The 22,220-nt window shown below is 25.7% G+C and overlaps 2 protein-coding genes and 1 pseudogene across 3 annotated transcripts; 2 read left to right on the top strand and 1 right to left on the bottom strand.

The window, feature by feature from the left end:
* The first annotated feature begins 1,145 nt into the window (after positions 1-1,145).
* Positions 1,146-12,729, top strand: LOC113561145 (DNA mismatch repair protein Msh6-like). The gene is made up of 23 exons (XM_026967385.2): positions 1,146-1,218; positions 1,309-1,810; positions 3,646-3,762; positions 4,193-4,296; positions 4,380-4,475; positions 4,571-4,735; positions 4,814-4,948; positions 6,275-6,410; positions 6,471-6,610; positions 6,671-6,808; positions 7,455-7,659; positions 8,190-8,383; positions 8,633-8,745; positions 8,818-8,973; positions 9,035-9,192; positions 9,255-9,373; positions 9,510-9,665; positions 9,726-9,860; positions 9,915-10,139; positions 10,355-10,549; positions 10,928-11,105; positions 12,101-12,252; positions 12,336-12,729. The coding sequence occupies exons 2-23, from the start codon at positions 1,549-1,551 to the stop codon at positions 12,606-12,608; spliced, it is 3,552 nt and encodes a 1,183-aa protein (XP_026823186.1). The 5' UTR covers positions 1,146-1,218; positions 1,309-1,548; the 3' UTR covers positions 12,609-12,729.
* LOC113561147 (G patch domain-containing protein 11) lies at positions 12,705-15,308 on the bottom strand. 2 transcript variants are annotated; one of them, XM_026967386.1, is made up of 5 exons: positions 15,193-15,308; positions 14,648-14,793; positions 13,798-14,030; positions 13,491-13,729; positions 12,705-13,073 (listed from the first exon to the last, which is right to left on the bottom strand). In XM_026967386.1, the coding sequence occupies exons 2-5, from the start codon at positions 14,704-14,706 to the stop codon at positions 12,840-12,842; spliced, it is 765 nt and encodes a 254-aa protein (XP_026823187.1). In that variant the 5' UTR covers positions 14,707-14,793; positions 15,193-15,308; the 3' UTR covers positions 12,705-12,839. The 2 variants fall into 2 exon arrangements, with proteins under 2 accessions (XP_026823187.1, XP_026823188.1); XM_026967387.1 differs by having other exon boundaries at positions 15,200-15,271.
* Positions 15,309-16,180: 872 nt separating this feature from the next.
* Positions 16,181-20,558, top strand: LOC113558965 (annotated as a pseudogene).
* The last annotated feature ends 1,662 nt before the right edge of the window (positions 20,559-22,220 follow it).

Genomic DNA, 22,220 nt, shown 5'->3' with positions numbered 1-22,220 from the left:
CGTTTTTAAGACTTCTGATTCTTAGAGCATTTTTTGTGCGTTTTTTATGTTTTTAAGTCATTTTTATAAAGGAATTGATAAAATTCGATAAACATTTAGTAGCACCTGATTATATAGTGTTATTATGAAACACAAGGTAAAAGTATAACCAATGTAATTATCTAAATTGTATATTCATTTTTTGGAAATAATTATCAGAGTAAAAATAAGATAGGAGAACTAGAAGATGACGAAAATGATATGAATAATTAACACCTAAGAATAAAAATGTATATAGTTAAATAAATTTTTTCAATGTTAAAAATAATTTCAAGAGCATTTTTTAAGGTATTTTTCTTGTTTAAAGAGCGTTTTAATCCGTTTTCTATTGATGATACTATCGTGATTGACATGATTCCCATAAATAAGGCATTAACTGTTACCCTGGTAGTTAAAATCTGTCAACAAAATTCAAAATGTATTCATTGGAAATATTGGAATATTGATTTATTCGATAGTTCGATCACATTAAATGTATAATGCAAAACAATATGTATTATAAAACAGTTAATCTCTTTTGGTTGAGTCACTTACAAATTTTGACCCCACAAAGCTGCACCATACAGAGCCGTAGCCAGAATTTTTTTATGAGGAAGGCTAAATACTTTTAACTTGAATTATTGAAAATCAAAAACAAAACAAAAATACTGATTACATATTAACGTTGATTTGCTGTTAACGTATTTACTATTTTAAATAATTAAAATTTGTAAAACAATTTCCATATTTAAATTTAAATAATGCAAAACAATTTAAAAAACACGGGGAGGCTATAGCCCCTTTAGCCCCCCCCCCTTGGCTACGCCACTGACACCATACAACGAACGTAGGGAAAATGCAATAGCGGTAAACGTTTGAAAATACGAACGTCTGTAACGTTTCCATATAGGTTGAAATTCGTAAGCGATAGGTGCGGTATATTAGCTAACCGCGGTATAAGATATAAAGTTTTTTTTTTGTTCATATTTAAAATAATATATTTTATTTTTAAATGTCGTTTCTAACTTCATAACTTGTGTCACTCGTATTTGTTCTTGGTACTGTATTACCATGTTCATGTGTATTATTTATAGTACGATATCGTCAATATGATTGGTGATTCACATTTGCCGCCAAAATGTGTTGTTAGCATTCCGATTATTATTATTATTCATTATCCCAATAGGTTACAGGTAGAAGGTATGTATATTGAATTTGGTTAATTTTTCTGTCCTACAAAGATATGCTACCTGCACTTATATAGTACACTTTGTATTTTGTTTTTTGTAGTATGTACGACACATGTTACATGTTGAAGGTAGATGAACATTGTCCGTGAAATGAGTTTTTCGTGCCAGTTTCTTTTTGTTCAACTACTGCGACAATTGAGTATTCACATCTAAACGCATCGTGTACACTATTTTTCTCTAGTTTTCCATAAACCGTACCGCACTCGGTCATCAAAAGTGAATTCCCTCGTGTCATCAGTCATTATATACTTTTGACTTTTGTGCTTATTGAACCATTAATATGTCCAAAAATACGCTGTTCAATTACTTTACCAGGTCACCTAGCTCTGGAGCTCCTAAAGCGAATGGATCACCTAAGCCTGACGGTGTAGTGTCGTCGAAGACTCCGTCAAAACGTCAGTTATCGAATACTAATAAGGGTAATTCTGTCACTCCTAAGAGGACACCAAAATCTGCAGTTAATGGAAGTTCTGGAAAAAAAACCATCAGCAATGGTGCTAGTACGAAGAAAACTACTGAAAAAAGAAAACCCAAACCGCTTGGTAATAATTAATAATATAGATACTTATAAGTGTTTATAGTAGTTGAGAGTTTCATATGATAGAAAATATTCATTAATATTCGAGTTAACATTACTCTATAAATATATATTTTTACATAAATACACAAAATAATTTTTTTTAATTAATTTTTCATACAGTAATAATAATGTTTACTCAGTATCTGCCTAAATATGGCTGTTAGACCACACATAGAAACTACTGGCTTTTTTGAGCTTATATAGGTACCTATTTATTATTTTATCATTGAAATATTTCATCAATGTATCCTAAAACCAGTCTTATACTAATCTAAAGTACTCGAGTGAAAGTATTCAAATACTTTTTAAGTACTTACTCGAGTATTTATTTAAATACTTTTGATTTAAGTAGTTGAACAAAGTGTTTTAATAAATTGTTAAAATATCTGCACCTACCTTTTTTAATAATGTACTAATTTTCAAAAAAAATGTAGTTGGTAAATTTTTATTTTTTATACTTATAACATGAACATTTTTATAAAAACTTTTCCATTGATTTAGGAAGTAAAAAACATATATAAAACTATGGTATTTCCAGGTTATTTCAATTACCTAAATATTTCCAAAATTATATTCTATGATCATTCTGGTTATATCGACTATCTTGTATACCTAGTGTGTCTAGTAACAAATAATAAAATCATGAATCTATTTTTAATTTTACATCCCCGCCTTGTAATTTGTACCTATCATCAATTCAATTTGGTTTTATACAATTTACTATCCACATAATATATTGATTAGATCATTAACCATTTATTTTATCAGTCAGTTGACAGTTGTTTATTTGGTATCTTTTGTCCATAGTAGTTGTCAGCTATATTATTAATTAGAACCTATCTAACAAATATTTTTTTGAGAACATGAATTATTTTAGTTTGCCATTGTTAGAATAGGAAGCTGTCTAACTTTTTTAAGAACATGAAGTGTTGCAAATTGTATGAATTATAAATAATTTTTACCTAATACCTATACTTAATATTTATTATACTTTTTTATTTAAATATTTTGGTAGTCAATATACCCTGAAAGTACCAAAACCACTGAAGTGTCTAAAATGTTTATTTTTTTTTTTAAATAATTTTTGACCAAGTATTCAAGTATGTATTTTTAATACTTTACAAAATAAGTGTCTGCATCTGTACTTGAATACTTCGATTGCCTAAAACTATATATTTTAATGTCTATAGATAAATATGTGGTCATTGTCATTCAAGAACTAATAGCAAATATTTTAAATACAATTTACAAAATGCTCATTTAAAGAATATAATGTGTAATTTTTTTTATTCATTATGATATCAATATTATGCACTTAATTTTATTTTACAATAGTATGAGTTTTTGTAAGAAAAGTATTATTATTATACTTACTAAATTAAATATATATCTAAGTAGTTACCTACTTATAGATACTATTTTTATTAATAAAATAATTATGTATTTAAAATTGATTAATTAGATTATATTACAATGAAGTTTTCCAAAGCCTTTGTATTTTGAAATATGGGATTGCTTTAACATCAATTCTTTTAAATCATCTACATGTATTACAATTATACAACATTAGTATAGGAAATGGTTTCAATACTTGTATGATTTATCATCGTTTTTATAATAATATTGAACTTTATCCATAATAGTTGTTAACTAGAGTATTATTTAGCCCAAATATAACTTTTTTGTAGTGTTTGTAATTGTGTATTTTTTTTATGCATATAACAAATTTAAAGATATAAATAAATAACCTATAACATATTGAAAAATATATGCCATTAATTTTTTTATTGTTTTTAGATGAATCTATGGAAGAAAATGAAGAAAATGAAGAGTTGCCTATGAAAAAACGCCGTAGGCTTGCATTAGAAGATTTGAGCGGTGATGAAGAAGATTCTGGTGATGAATATAAGCCAGGTATTTGTTTTAAATAAATTAAATATGGATGAATAGTGTGACATCACATGCGTTATTAATCCTTATCAAAATTTCATTTTGGATCAAAACAAAATAAAATACACATTTAAAATGTATATAAAATAAAATAAGTTTGTAAGTTATAGTCTTTTAAAACAACTAAATCTATTAAATCTTTTCACTAAAGACAAATGCAAAATAAAAAAATGAGTTATACTGTTTTAAATTGTTTTAATAAACAAAATTAAATTAATAATTTATTTTGTATACATTAGGCATCTTAGTTTGTTTGGATCCGAATGATCCAAATTATAAAATTTATGACTATGACGTAGGCATTATTCCAGTGTATTGATCCAAGTTCTCAGATTTAATCAAAGTTGTGTATATTATTAGTATTTCATATCTATGTAATTTTTTTTTTTTTTAGATGAGAAGTCTTTAGATGATTCAGAATCTGAAGAAAGTCCTGAACTATCGGACAGTGATTCATTTATTGATGATGAATCAGATGTAGAAGTATCCCCTGTCAAAGTATATCATAATCTTTTTGAACTATAATCACTGTTTAACACATTAATACACATTAATGTAATAATACATTCTTAACTATTTAGAAAAAAAGTGGGAAAAATACAAAATCTGTAGGAAAATCTAAATCCTCCAAATTTAATAAATCATATACCCCTGCTGTGGACAAATCTATCAAAGAAGTAAACTAATTATTTTTATGATTTTTATCTTATACTTAAATTCTAAATTAATATTGCGTATAATTAAAAAATATATATACATATATTGATTATAGGTAACCAAAGGTAATGGAGTTGATCATGACAATTGGCCTCATTTAAAACTTGAGTTTTTGAAACCAGAAAAAATCAGAGATGCTAATAAAAAATCACCATCTGATCCTAACTATAATCCTCGAACATTATATGTACCAGAAGATTTTAAACTGACATTGACTCCAGTAAATATACTTTTTAAATGTATTATCAAATAAGTACTATATAACTATATTTATATATACTAAATTTATTTATATTAGGGTGTTCGACAGTGGTGGGAGTTAAAAGCACAACATTTTGACTGTATATTATTTTTTAAAGTGGGAAAATTTTATGAGATGTATCATATGGATGCTGTAACAACTGCTAAAGAACTTAATCTTTTATACATGAAGGTATATATACATAGTTAATCTATTTTATTCAGTGTTAATTATTTATTATTAGTCATAGTTAAGTTATAATTAGTTTATATTTGATGAAAATTTAAAATCTTTTAAACACTTACTAAATACATATTTCTAAAATACACAGGATGATTCTTTTATCATAAAACACTCATTATTTCAAAAAGTATTCATGTTTTAAAAAATATATTTTTACATAGTTTCAAGTTGTTAAAAAAATAATATTTTTAAATATTTTTTATCCTTATATTTTTTTAAGTTTTTTACTTTATTGAATGACAACATAGAGTTTTAGTTTCATGTTCCAAAGCAGAATAATTTCTGAGTATTTTGATACATATACATCAAATTTAGGGCGAGTAGCTTATAAGTTATAAGTATTTATAGCTTTTGATATGCGTAGTGGAGTGATACGGGGTTAACCCACAAAATGTTTGTTCACTACTCCGCTTGTCATAACTTTAAATATGCATAACTCATAAACTACTTGTCCTAAATTCGATTTTTATGTATTAAAATACTCAGAAAATTATTCTGCTTTGGAATATGAAATTAAAACTATGTTGTTATTCAAAAAAATATAAGGATAAACAATATTTAAACATATAATTTTTAATAAATACGTTTTTATAACAACTTAGAACTATGTAAAAAAATATTTTCAAATACATGAATACTTTTTGAAATAATGAGTAAATAATAGTGTTTTATGATAAAAGATCACTCTATATTGTTTAAAAGGATTTCACACATACATGTCTTGTCCCTGTTTTACAATATAACAATATGATAAATGTACGTTAATCAAAATCAATTTTGTGTAGTTAACTTTTATAAAGAATGAATTAACCTATTATCAAACTAAAAGGTAAGAATATTATATTATTATTTATGTTTTTACTATATTTTATATACTATTAATTTTCTCAAAAATTAAAATATTTTTAAAACGGACCAATAACCACATACTGTATTCTTAACTCAAGTTTGATAATATACTAATTTACTATTTTATTAACTTAACCAATTTTATTCTATTGAATACAAATTTGGTATATTGTAAAATTTTAAGAGTGAGGCAACACATATAAGTATGATGAACTTATGTCCTCTTGAGAGGTTGTTACATTAAGGTTTACCTTTCAATAACTCTGTGACATAAAATATAGAAAAAAGTTCTCCAATATTACTTTTACATTGAATATTGGACTATAATAATTACTAATTAGAATATAATCATATTTTCTCTTATAAAAATATTAAAACTTTTCATCTTAAGTTTTTGGATATATTTTTGAACATTAATGCATTTAGGGAGACTTTGCTCATGTTGGATTTCCAGAAACTGCTTACGGTCGTTTTTCAGCAATTTTAGTAGAAAAAGGTTATACTGTTGCTCGTATAGAACAGACTGAAACCCCGGATATGATGACGGAAAGATGTAAAAGTTGTAAGTTATTAAATTGTATTATAATTTATAATATTTTATAGTAAATAATTGTATTTTTAGTAAAAAGGAGTACTAAATTTGATAAAGTTGTACGGCGTGAAATATGTCGTATTACAACCAAAGGTACCAGAACTTTTGGTATAATTGATGGTGAAACAAATGATGCTGAAAATTCATTTTTGATAGCTGTATCTGAAAAAGTATTTATTTATATTTTAATTTAATTTTTTACTTAAACATTATTTATAATTATTATTTAGGAAATGAGTAGTTCAACTTCTTTATACGGTGTGTGCTTCATTGATACATCTATTGGTCTCTTTCATCTTGGACAATTCGAAGATGACTGTCATTGCTCCCGCTTAAGAACTTTGTGTGCTCATTATCCCCCAGTACAAGTAAACTTTTTTTTTTATATAATTTATACTGTATTCTGTATTTATTAGTATTTACATTACATACCTATGCTAATAAGATAATCCTATTTATTCTAGTGTTTAAACAAGCTTTAATATTAAAATAATTTTTAATATTGTTTACTGTGACATAGTAATAATATATTCTATGAATATTTATTATTTATTTAATATTACTGTAAATACATAATGTATTATTTTTTTATGTCTTAACTTAATACATTTTATATGAAAATCAATAATAATTGTCATTTCTCATATATATATATTATCAAGATAATTTTAAATATAAATGATATTTGGTATATTGATATTCATGATGATTAAATGTATTATTTAGGTAAAATTTTAGATTTATCATTTAAATAGTATTTAAGCTGACAATTATAAAGTTAGATAGAGGAAAATAAAAAATATGACTAAATTAAGAAATGTATACTATTCAATTCAAAATATTAATTAATTAATTAATTAGATATATTTAAATCTTAATTTTGTATTTGCAAGCAATTATGTAAACAAAAAAAAAAATAATAATATCAAACCAATATTTATAACAAAATTACAATCACCAATTATTAAACAATATACATAATACATGCCTAACTACCTTAATATTTTTTTTTAGATTTTATTTGAACGTAATAAATTGACAGTGCGTACCAAAAAAGTTATTGATACTATGCTCTCTGGTGCTGTTAAAGATGCACTCATCCCTGACATAGAATTTTGGTCATCGTCAAAAACTTTGATTACTTTAGCTGAAGGAGACTACTTTAAAAATAATGATAATGTGGTATATCCAGAAAAATTAAAAATATTTTTAGGCAGTGGTAAATATTATTATTTAAAATGCACCATATTATTTTTTAGAATTATAATGATAAACAAAATATAACTTTATTTAGTAGATGTCACACCTGCATGTGTTTTCTCTGATTGCAGACATATTGCCATTTTGTGTTTAACAGTTTCAATTTTGTATAAGTATGCTTTAATAAACTTAGTATAGAGTGTATAAAATAGACCTATTATAAAATTTAAAAATTAAGAACATGAGCTATTTTTTTCATAAGTTTTATGATACTTCAATTATTAAGCAGGTTATGAGGATGTCAAATATTACAATTTAAAAATTTCCATAGCTCACTTAAAAATAAAAATATTATGAAATAAAAAAAAATATGACTAAACAGTGTTTTTTAAATACTGATAATAAGTCAATTCACTGTTATATAAAATCTTTTACAAAATTGGAACTGCTGAACATAAACTTGTTGTCATATGTTTGTAGAAGTACAATATATACAATTATAATTAATAATAATAATAAAGAACCTATTTAAATTTTAATTTATTTCAGACTCTGACTTACAATTAAATGCTAATGATGAATCTGAGTTTGGTATTCGTAGTTTGGGTGCTGTTGTATGGTATTTAAAGCGATGTAAAATGGATTTCCAACTTTTGTCCAGAGGAAGATTTGATATATATAAGCCAGTTGATATTGAATCTGTTGAATTGTCCAATCAAGATAATATAAACAGCAAACATATGGTAATTAAAATTTAAGTTAATAACACTTGTCTCATATGCTTTTATTTATGCTTGCGTAGATTCTTAACCATCTTATTATTTCATGTTTATCATTAAATTATTAAATTAATGAAAATTATTCCAAATTAGATTTAAGATTGAGTTTTTTAGCTTATAAACTAATATAAATATAGTGTTGTTTGGATAATAAATAAATACTTAGTTTAATTTGATTTAATTTATTATTGAATTTGACCATTTGTTTTTTAGATACTTGATGCTATAACACTTAAAAACCTGCATATATTAGAAAACTCTGCAGGTTCAAATACAGGAACATTACTTAACAAGTTAAATCATTGCTCTACGCCATTTGGAAAACGGTATATTATTAATTTTTTATATAAATTAAATTTAACATTGTATAATTAATAATTTGCAATAATATTTCTTAGATTACTATACCAGTGGTTGTGTAATCCATTAACAACAATATCCAGTATTGAAGCTAGACAAAATGCAATTTCTTCTTTAATTGTTATTCCTGATTTAATGCATGAAATACGATCAGAATTGGCTAGTTTACCAGATTTAGAACGTCTATTTTCCAGGCAAATTAAAATTAAACAGTAAACATATATTTTATCGTATAATTATTGATTATTATTTTAGGATTTACTCTCAGAGTAGTAATGGAGTTGAATCAAACCATGCAGAAACTAGAGCAATATACTTTGAAGAGAAGACATATTCTAAAAGGAAAATAATTGATTTCATATCAATTTTGAAAGGTTTTAGGACAAGTGTTCATATAATGGAAAAATTTCAAAGTAATTTTAATAAACTAAAACGTATACTTGATTATTAATTTATGGAATACTTATTGTTATAGAAGCTGATATCAAAAAAGAAAGTTCAGAATCCAATTTATTGACTGCTATTTGTAATTATCCTAACAACTCTACACCTGGAGTATTTCCTTATTTAACTGAACTTCTTGATAATTTTGAGGTAATTTGAAGAATTTCATAGTTAACTGTTTTATTTATTAGAACATTAATAATGTTAATAATCTATTAACTATTACTCAAAAAATGTTAATCTGTATTATTTTTGTGTAATCATTTAAATTCTACTTTGTCTATAGAATTCTTTTGATCATGATGAAGCTATGAAACATGGTCGTATTTTTCCCGAACCAGGAATGGATGATCAGTATGACAGAGTTTTGGAAAAAATTAAAGAAGTTGATGTTGAGTTAAAATCTTACTTAAAAGAACAGTGCAAACACTTTGGGTGTAATGTAAGTAATTTGTAACTATTTTAAATATAATTGTTTTAATTTTTTTACTGAATTCTGAAGGTCACTTACTTTGGATCTGATAAAAAAAGGTATCAGTTAGAAGTACCTGATGCTGCATCAAAAAGAGCTGGAGAAGGATATGAACTTCAAAACCAAAGAAAAGGATTCAAAAGATTCACAACAAGTCGTACGAAAGTTAGTAACTTAAATTATTTTTATATATGGTATTTAACGATATTTATTGTCTAGGAACTTTTGGAAAAAATGATGAGTTATGAACAAGAAAAAATAGATGTATTGAAAGATCTTAGAGAAAGAGTGTTTTCGCGATTTTGTGACAAGTTTGAGGAATGGAATAATGCCATCCAATGTTTGGCTACACTAGATGTATTCATGTCATTAGCAGAATATTGCCGGTGTGAAGAAGAAGTTATGTGTATTCCTAAATTTATTCCAGCTATTGTTGGTAAAAAGGTCTGTATTAAAATTGTAATATTGAATCTGTATTGAAAACGTTGAAATTGTTTTCATTATTATACTCAAAGTTGTATTAATCTTAATGTAATTTTTTTATTCCCTTTGAATTTAGTTATCATTATTCGACTGTTTGATTTAAATATGTACAAAAATAGTTATTGTGTACAATTCAAAAATTAAGATTGTGTGAATGCTGTTTGTTTAATATTTAGCCATTAGTTGAGCTCGTTGAAGGACGTTATCCATGCGGTTCTGGTAGCGAGAGTTTTATTCCGAACGACACAATCATAGGGAAAGAAGAAGATGGAAGATGGAATTCTAGTTTGATATTAGTTACAGGCCCTAATATGGGAGGAAAGTCTACATTGATGAGGCAGCTTGGTATTATCTCTGTTATGGCACATATGGTAAGAAGCACACTCATGGCTTAATCATTAATTATAATAATTTTTTTTCCGTTATTTAACATCATTATACAAAAAAAAATCATAATATTAGGAAAATAAAATTTAAAATAGATAGTCATATTAATTCAAATCATCAACAATTTTGTGGTATAATATGTATAATAAGTTATAAATATTATAACTTATACTTTAAACAATTTTCTTTAAATATCCATTATGGTTGTTTTATTCTTGATTAATGACTTATAAAATATTATGTAAGAAAACTAATCGAAAACAAATTAAAATATTCAACTGATTTTACTGTCTTAACTGATATCTGTTTAAGTTGTATAATATATTGATAATTTAGATAAAAAAAATTATTTTATTTAATAGGGTTGTCATGTGCCTGCAAAAAGTCTTGTTCTCAATCCAATTGACAGGATATTCACGAGGATCGGTGCCAATGACAATATAATAGCAGGAGAGTCAACATTCTTTGTTGAATTGTGTGAGACATCGGCTATACTTCATCATGCCAGTCGGTTTTCATTAGTCTTAGTTGATGAACTGGGTTAGTTATTTATTTTAAATAATTATGAACTTATTAAACAATGGGACTTTGGCATGTTCAAACTTGCTGCCTATTTATGACAGGTCCACGCATACCTTTATTACAACATATCCAATAATGTTTTGTACGATTAAATTTAAATTTGTCAAATATGTATATAAAATCTTGCACTAAATTTTCACAACCATAATCCATAATTTATAAATTGGAAATTTTATAAATACCAATTATGTAATAACAACTTGTGTTCTGCGACAATCTGTTGGGTTATACAAAAATCAAGTGTTATATCTCTTATTGATTTATTTTAATAATTACTTAACCTAGAGGTTCTTAAGCTCTTCTGTGCCATGGACCCTTTTAAAGTAGAAAATTGTAGAAAATCAACAAATTTATTTTTGGGTTATTTTAAAACATAACCTAAATTATTCAATATTTCTTTGAGAATGGTAAGGAATAAGAAAATAATATATCTATATAAGGATATCCAACTTCTAATAATTACCAAGTCGTATGACCATCCACCCAATATGCAATTTTAAGTATTTTGTTTTGTATTTGTAGGTATTAAATAATTTAAATTTAATTTTGAGCAATACAAAAAAAATACTCAAAATTGCATGACAATTTATATAATTCTAGGATGATTGTTGAAAAATTCAATAATTTTAATCTGAACTTTAACAAGTTGTCATTTAGTCAATTTCGGTTTTAGAGCTATAGTAAAAAGGACCAAATTGATTTGAGAAATGTCGGTTTATCCAAATCTGTTGTTAAAAGTAAGTGTTGCTATTTAAAAAAATGCAAGTTATTTTGCACATGTGCACAATAAAAAAGTTAAAAATTTGAAAACCATCGTAAAATGTGTATTTAGGCATTCCCTATCTCCTCCTGAAAACCGCATATTAATCCAATGTCATTGGACAGAATAATTTAGTGTTACCTTTAAAAGGGATCACACTGTATATAAAATAATATATTTTTTTATTATTTAGGCAGAGGAACGTCAACTTATGATGGGACTGCAATCGCCTCTGCTGTTGTCACTGAACTAGTACAAAAACAATGCCGTACATTATTTTCTACCCATTACCATTCGTTAGTCGAAGATTTCAAGGCTAACCCTTTAGTTGCACTTGGTCACATGGTATAAATTCTTTTTAATATATTTATAATATATGAACTGATGAAAATTAATACCTATTTAATTTTTTTTCTTTTTCATTCCAGGCATGCATGGTAGAAGATGACGAAACAAATGAAATGGATGGAGAACAAATTCAAGAGACAATTACTTTCTTGTATAAGTTTGCAAATGGAGCTTGCCCTAAATCATATGGTTTTAACGCTGCTCGTTTGGCTGGCATGCCTGCTGACATCATAAAAACTGGTTTACGTAGGTCTAAAGAATTTGAAACTGCGGCTAAACGCCGAATACTATTTAAAACATTGTTTTCATCCAACGATATATCTGTTGTGAAAAAAGCTGTTTTAGCACTATGATTTACGTATTAAGTTCCTCTAACATTATAAGTACTTTCAGACCGCATTGTTATTAAGATTTATTCCTTTTTGTTTTTAAGTATTCATATTTTTTTTGTCAAATTTCACTTATTATACAATACTGAATTATTATTTTTTATTATAAAAAAAAGTACAAAACATTTAATAAATTATAAGACTTTGTTCCTATGTTTTGGTCATATATTAAAATGCATTAATAAGTATTCTAGTTTAATGATCTTGCCGATTGGGTCCAGGACATTCTTCCATCAAATCACTCTCATCGTTAAACACTATTCCACAGTAAACACAGTAGTTGTATGTATGCCTCAAATAAAAATTTAAAATTTCCAATTGTTCATTTAATGACATTAAATCTTCTACTTCTTCTTGCTTTGGTTTATCTGTTTCAACGTCAGAACTTTCCACAGGCCAAAAGAACTTTTCAGACGGTTCTAGTATATCCTTAAATATAAAATATTTATCATATTATAACCGCAAAAATAAACTTAAAAAAACTATATAATTATATAATTTAAAATTGTTATTAAGATTTTATAAGTAATAAAATAATGACAAACTATTAAAAAAATAATAAATAACAATTTATGGTACATATTTCTAAATAAAAATATGAAACATAAAAGTTAAATATTTGTTCATGTCATTGTCTATTAAAAATTGGTAGATGGATATTTTTTTGATATCCAAAAATGTCAAGCTAAATTTGTTTTAAATATAAATTATATTTAATTCATAAGAAACAAATAATTTTTAAAACCTACGTTGTATTAAATTTATTTTTTAATTATATACAATTTATCTAAGGAGAAATTTATGATATATATAATCTCAACAATTATGACTTGTTGCATGTCATACCTGATCTAAATCCATTTGGCGGCAAACTCGTTGGCATCTATATAAGTCTGAACGATCTAATTTTTCAGAAGCTTCCTGAGCCCTTCTTTCTCTATACTCACATACACTGGGCTCAGTTGAAAGCCTACTGCGTATTATTTTTTTTTTCATTTCTCTAACTTGTTTTAACGCAGCTTCTCGACCCAATCCTTTTCGGTCAGTTTTTAACACAATACCAATGGGTTCTACTATTCCAGAATCTACCATAATACAACAAATGTAAATTATAATGCAAATGGTTTCATACAATTCACGCAGAAACACTAACTATTTTTGCCAATTCCCAATCCAGGTTTGTAACCCATTTTTTGTAACAGTGAAAAACCTTTGTTGGTACTATCAATGGCCTTTTCTAGTCCTTCCTGACGCTGCTGCTCTTCCAATGCCTTTGCTCCAGTAGCCTTGTTTGTCAATTGGCATTCCTTTCTCTTTTTTATCTGATTGTGAAGTCGTTGCTGTTCATGCGTTAGCAACAGGCCGGGTCGAACATCTTTTACAGTCCTAACAGATTCATACAAATAGTGACCAATATCAAAACAAACAAGTGTTTGAATGCAAAAATTCGTAAAAAATGAGTAAGACATTTGTTATAATAGATCCCACATACTAATAATTATCGACGGTAAAGGAAATTGCTTTAAGTTTAAAAAGTTGAACTAAGAAAATATTTCATATTTTATTATTAATAAGTCCAAATATTTGATTTAATTCATGAGATAGATTTAGATCCATTATATGCCTGCGTTGTTGTACCCCCCTCATTAGTGTTCTCACAATATCTATGATTTATATAATTTATGTAACAATAAAATTATTTGTATTTTTATATATACTTTAGATTTTTAAAATCATGTCAAACGAATGTTGAACCTTCATATGCAAAAACCATATGTAATCACCAAATGTACGATTATTTGTAAATTTGAGTTTTATGTTTTTCCAGTGTTAATAATATTGATCATGAATCTATTATAGTCATTAACATGTAATAGTACTAAATAGTCAAAATTAATTAAAACCTTCAATGTATGTTAATATGGCACTGTGTGTTCCTCCCTTGTTATAAATTTTAATCTATAGATTATCAGAGCACGTAGCAACTAGCAATGGGTACAAACTCAGTGTTGAGGAAAGCGTCGGACATGTAGTCATCTTCTTCATTGTCTGTGGTGGCCATATCCACTGATGTTTTGATATACTCCTGTATCTATGTAGTACTGGTCCACTATTTAATTAAACATAAATCGTCTCTACAGTATTCCACCTATAAATTGACAATAAGTACAAGCAATATAACAATTGTCAGTTAGATCAAGGGTTCTCAACCTTTGAGGTATAGTCTCCTTTCATACTATTTAATAATGTCATGCATTCCCTCACAATAATAATATTGGATTATGTTTAATACCTATACTATATATACATTTATAGATTTTAATGTTTAATATATACAAATGATACAATATACATCATGTCTTTAATGTTAGATATTGGATTAATATAATATATAGATGAAAAAGTATTTTTAAATATTTAATGAATTTATATTTAGGAAAAATATATAAATAATCAAAAATATCGTTTTTTTTTTTAAATGTACACCCCTCCCCCCTTCTTCTCCTAGGTTGAGAACCTTTGAGTTAAAATAGTTAGATTAACGCACCACTCACTATTTCCCAAGAACAGTCACTTTAACTAAAAAAAAATATATAATAAATATCTTCATCTTTCAAACGCTTTTGGTTTTCTAACTATAAATGATAATATTTATCATTGATAAAGAACAATACTAATCTGAGTGTTAATCTCTTTTCTATGTTCTGACCACTTGATGGCGCTTATAACATCTACAATAATTCTCATCTGGGGGAAGAACTTACCCACAACTATTATCTTAGCACGTTGCACGTGTAAAAAAGTTTAATCACTCAACATTTATTCTGTGTGATTAGTATTATTATTTATTACTAATATTCGGCCAATCACCACAACAACAATATTATTATTGTCGTACTTGTATAAAATTAACGATTTATTCCTTCTTCGAAAACCGAAACGTGAACTCTTGAATTGACAATTATCAACGTTCATCGATTTTATCATTTATCTTATACGAGATTTGCGCTTACTGCGTTTAACTCACCGGCATTGGCCGATGGGAACGTTTTAATTTTCAATTACATCCACTGTAATAACATGCCATAAAACAATTGCCTTTCCGTCTGCTGTTTTGAAAACTAAAGTTATACAGGTGAATGTTCGGTGAACCGGAGGAAAGATAGGAAAAAATGGCTACGCCAAAATCGAAATAAATAAGGTAAAATTTCTGACAGACATGTCGTAACAGTTAGTGGTAATTAAAAGGCACTGATTGATGGAAGTTTTTCTTGAAACGCAAGGTTAACAGTGTACTATAATGTTACTACATGAAGGACCCAAACAATAGCATGATTAATGTTACTGTACGTTGATAAATTAAAAATTTATAGATTCGACTGCAAAAAATGATAGCTCTAAAATTAAAACACTAATTTTTGCAGATGGTGTGAAAATGAATAAAATATTAATAATTAAATCGAAACTATTAATGTATATTTAGTATCATTGGTCATAGAATAGACTATCCTATAATCAATGCTAGTATTATTAGAATGTCTGTGTTGTGTAGTGTGTACTGTGTTAACTAGTTAAAACATTTGGTGAAATTGGTAATAGTAATCAAATAATTATTTTCTTACTGCCATTATTTTAAGATTTAATAAAAAAAAACTATTTTTAGGCAATAAATGAACAAATTGGATGACACTGTTTCATTTGTATTAAATATTTAATTTAACTTTTGTTCAGGCTCTTGACTTTGATTGACAATTCTCTATTAATATAATAATATGTTTTATTTATATTCTTGATTACCGGCATTACTTATAATTAATCAAACATATTATTTTACCTGTGAAGGTTTATAAATTGATTTTCCAATATTTTCATTAAATTAAAAATATTTAATGTAATAAAATATTGACAACATTTTATTATAAGTGTGGGATTATTTTAGTACGTCATAATAAAAATTATTTAAATAGAATTTGTTATTATTTGTTTTGTTATGGTACTATACAATTATAAGATTATAAAAGATTTTTTATGTTAAGTAAACAGATAAATAATAATTTTTTGTCGGTATCAAATATAGAAATTGTTGATAGATACTTTAGAAACTTGATTATATTGATTTATATTTATTATTTAATCATAATATTTTTTTTTTAGACTTTCTCAAGGCATACAAAAATATAGCAAATGTCAATGAAGTACAAACTAACGTATTTCTTAAAGTACCAATTGGCATATGTTACAAGAAATTTGATGAAATGAGAAGGTAATTATACATGGTCTATTATAAAATATTATATTCATTGGTTTTATTTTGATTTTACTAATAAATTTATCCATTTTAGGAATAATCAATTATGTGATAAAAAAATTATTGCGAAAAATGGTGAAAAAATATGGGATTATAAAGTTGTTCTCGCAGCTAACAGTGAATATTTTAATATTATGTTTAATAGTCAATTCAAAGAATCCAAAGAATTGGAAATCAAAATTCAAGAATTAGAACCATTTGTGTTGAATTTGTTAATAGACTTTATTTATTGATCTGAGTTAGTTATAAATGAACAAAATGTCCAAGTAAATTAATATTTGTCTTTTAATTTATAAATATAATCTAATATTTTTTTTTTTTCAAATTTTTTGTGGGAAATTGTAAATGGAATTTGTTTGTTACAATTAGATGAAACAATTTGCAATACATGTGTTGATTATATTAAATTAAGAATCGATTCTGCCAATTGTTTAGGTATGAAAGAAATGGCTGAATGTCTAGGATTAAGAGATTTTTATTCATTTTGTTTAAGTTATACATTAATTAATTTTAGGTAAGTATAATTTATTAAATATGATAATTATTATTTAACAATATATAATTTTAAGTATAATAAGCCAAATTGCAAAATAAGGAATTTATTTGTTTTATATCGATGTTACTTTTCTATGAACCCATTTTATGTGCTTTATAAGCATTTAAAAAAGTTTCGTACAATTTTTATTAACTCTTGCATGACACTAGAGGATTTTAACTTCATTAGAAACCAAATACTTAGAAGGTCGTATTAAAATTTTTAATTTTTTCTTTAAATGAAAACAATTGAATATAACAGTAGAATGTTTCAAGGTTCTTCAATTAAAATTAATAATTTTTGAATTACAATAAACAACTAAAATTGTTGTTTAATGAAAAATCATTATTTTTTAAGTAATCTCCAATTTTGTCAAAATTAACAATTTCAAACCCACATTAAAAATATTTGTAGAATTACGCTAATTTTTTTTCAACTTTCAAAGTAAAATTTATATTGAACATTTTCAAACCATCTACAATATAATTTGTGAATTTTCGTGTTTTTGACACTCCTTTCCTCCCCACAAATACAAATTTGATTAATTTCCTTGAAAAAATATTGAAGTGGAAGATTGAAGAATTTTTACTAATTCAAGATAATAATAATAATAAATAGAAATAATTAAAAATATATCATTGTAACTCAATACATTCATTGCTCAGGATATAAAAGTTGAATAATCAAATTGTTTAATAAGTATAATACATATAAATTATGAATAACTATAAATAATTTTTAATCATTATTAATAAAATTATAATTATTGTTTTATATTTTATTTCTAATTAAAATTCTCCATTGAAAAGTACTGTTATTTTTACAGCTTTTAAAAATATTTTATAATATTAAATTTAAAATATAATCATTTAACAGTCAAGTATACAAAAATGAAGAATTTTCACTGATAACTTTTGATCAATTATTACGAGTTATTAAAAGTGAAGATCTCTATGCAAATGAAGAAAAGGCAAGTACATTATTCTGATATTATATACTTAAGCTTAATATATTTGTCTACGTTTTTTTCCTTTCTAAACTATATGATTGTCATGTTGTTTTAAACATGAATACAATTTTATATTCTAAATAATTATAAATATAGTTCCAATTATAAATAGGTGTATGAATCTGTAATGAAACAGATTATGTATGACAGAGAAAGTCGTAGTAAACATTTAGCAGACTTAATAAAATATGTACAGTTACCAATTATTTCGCAGGAATTTTTTGATTGAATTGTGGATAAAGAACTATTTTTGAAATTTAATAACAATTGTAATTATATAATATTTGTTGTGTATTTTGTTTATTCTATAAAATATAAATGTTGGTAGGTAGAGCATATTTAGATGAAGCTTATGCTGTCCATACAGTCCATGGAACTGAGTTAGAAGCACCAAATTCTATTCGTACTCAATATCGTCCAAATAATTCAGAAGTTAAAATTTTAATTTATATTTGTATTTGTATTATTATTATTAACTTTTAGAAAATTATTAACTATATTTTATACTATTTTATTATACGATTACAATATACATGTATAATATAATAAAATGTAATAATATGATTTACAAAAAAAATAATTAATTGTACCCATTATTTGTTTATTATAATAGTTTATAAATTTATAATGAATTTTCTAAAAATTAATAAAATAAATACTATAATTTTAAGAAATAAACAATAAAATTAATTTTAATTTTTACAGTATGTTTTAATCACGAGTAAAAGTGGGTTCATCTTCCTTTTTTGTATAATATAATCACAAATCAGTGGAAAACTGTACCAACAATTATTCCGGTAAATATTTATGGTGTAACTTATTTACTCAATGATGGTTGCTTATTGGATCTTGGTGGTGTTAATAGTATAAATGAGTTGGAATATTTTGATCCTTTTGAACACAGTTATAATAATCATTTTTATGATATGCCAATTCTCAATTCATGTCATATTCTTGATCCAAACAAAAAATTGGAGAGAAATACAAGGAATGCTGAAAATCCAATATTGTTCAGATTGGTAGTCATGTTTATGTGGTACTGTAAATTAGGAATTAATTATTATTAATTATAATTATCTACTTATTCGCTTGGTTAATATTATTTGCAGACAGATACTTATAATAGTGAATACTATAATATTGAACGTGATAAGTGGTCTAAAATGAATTCTATAAATATATGTCAAACTGATTATGGAGTCATTGCTTTTAATGGATTTATATATATTGTAAGTATATGAATATAATATATATTTTGTGTGTGTTTGTATGTCACATTAACTTACTTAACTTGTATATTTTGTGAAACAAAATTCAATATTTTTATCATCTGAGTAATTATTATTTATAAATGAAAAAGTATAATCTTCTATTAAAAAATGATTTTATAATCTATCAATAGGTACAGTTAATAAAACAATAGTTTATCATAATTGTATAAAGAGTAATAATTCCATTTAAGGTAATTTATATGTATCCAAAAATTTGAATTTTTATTAAATTTGTATGTTTTTAGGTGGGGGGAAATGTTAACAACTATGAAGTTAAGTTTGTAGAACAGTTTGATTCAAAAACTAATATTTGAAAAAGTGTGCCCCAACACTTTGTGTATTGAACAATTGTATGTATGCTATAGGAGGAAAAAATATCCTAGTAAATATTTGTCTCTAGTGGAAAAGTGTGATCCTCTTGGGAAGAAGTGACAGAGTTAAATCATAGTAGATCAAATGCAGGTATGTTGAAATGAATTCCAGTATAAAGCTGTTATACTTATATCTGTATAAATTATGAAACAGGTGCTGTAGATGTGAATGGATTAATTTATGTGTTTGGAGGTAATCACAGCAATTTTACAATAAAAATATATTGTCCATACAAAAAAACATGGTCAGTGTTGTCATCAGAAGTACCTAACTCTCTCGATTTTCAAGGTATCTGCAATGCGTTCAATGTCAAACGACACATTCAAAGTTTTGAAGTTAACTGATTGAATATTTTGGTTAATATTAAAATACAATTGTTTTTTTTTTTTTAATTTTTTACTATTAATTTATAAGTTAATAACCGTTAATTATATAAATACATGATATATATTTTTTTGTTAAATTTTTTGTTATCATAAATTTAAAATTATTTTATTTTATTAATAAATACAAGACAAGTTCAAAAAACAATTAGGTTAGAATATTATATATAACAGTAAACAGATTGATTGATACAATATAAATTATAAACAAATTAATAGGTATGTACAAGTTATTAAAGTGAAAAAGCATTGTTAATGGCAAAAGGTCATGGTTTGCATTATGTATAAATACTATAAACCAGGTTCAAGAGTCATACGTATGTGTATGCAATATAAAGATTGAGTACACGTTTAGTTTAAATTCACAAAATATGCGAAGTATGAAGCCCAATTGTTTAAACTTTAACTCGTAACATGTCACCTGATGCTTGGTTATATAAAATCAATAATATCGATTACAGTATTAGCCCATTAGCGCCCAACGTGAACAATGGCAACGTTTATAAACTAAATTCAAAAAAAAAAATTTCGTGTATACTATCGTTGTCGAAATCAAAACAATTTTAAAAAGTTACAAAATAGGTAGGATCAGCGCCCAGCGTTGCCATATGGCAACAGCAAATATAGACTACAAAAAAAAATCGGGCGCTAATGGGTTTCATGGACAGTGATCAGCGTACGTATTATCACAGTTGTCGCATTTTTACTTTTCTAAACTAGATATTAGATTTGAAACCACTCTCAAAATTGAAAATCAAATCATTTATCGATTATTTATCGTGTACGGGCGTAAGGTGTATAGAAAACTTATAAAAAAAAATCATATAGTTATAAAGGCAATATTAATCATCCATCGTTGATCGTTACACTCAGAATCCAAAAATTATTTTATATATGTTACCTATGATAGAATGCCAAAATACGCTTACAAACCAAACTCTGCGTATCGTTAATCTAAACGATGATGAATAATGAATGATAATATTAAAATTAAACAAATACAAATACCTACCTATGTCATTATTGAAAGTTACTGACAATAATCGACCCAACGTGCAGATTACCATATCGTCCATATCCTAACACAATGCAGTACAAATCGTGAGATCTGAATAAATGTGAGAGATCTGACTTCAGTAGGTACTCCACATTTAATTACAAAAATTATGTTCGATTTGATATCAATTTGTTAAGTATACCTGCACAGTGTCGCATGATGCCTATAATAAAGTGGTATGTTCTGAAATGATAATTTCCTTGACGATTACGAACTATCTACGAGTAACGAGTTTATAAGAGTCATAAGACTGCCGAAACACTCAAACACCAATCTATATTAGACATATAATAATATAATTCAATTTATATTTCTATATTATTAGATATAAAATTGTTATACTGTTATATTGTTATGATACGAGAGTTTTCTAGATCATCGCAAGACCTAATAAAATTGCATACAATTATCGTTTTAATATACATGTCATATGTGTACATGGAAACCAATTCGAGCAGTTATTTAATGACAAGTCATTTTTATCGGGAACCAAATAAGTAATTTGAATAGGTACTTTATTTGGCCAATCTAACCTAACGGGAACCAATTCTGTATTACCTAATTTCCTGAAGGCAACTGAAATCATCTCACCATCCGTCTTCTTAGTGATGTCTATCTAGTACCTATATCATATAATCAC

This window comes from Rhopalosiphum maidis, chromosome 1 (genome assembly GCF_003676215.2).
Source record: "Rhopalosiphum maidis isolate BTI-1 chromosome 1, ASM367621v3, whole genome shotgun sequence".
Taxonomy (NCBI): domain Eukaryota; kingdom Metazoa; phylum Arthropoda; class Insecta; order Hemiptera; family Aphididae; genus Rhopalosiphum; species Rhopalosiphum maidis.
This window is presented reverse-complemented; position numbering and strand designations above follow the sequence as displayed.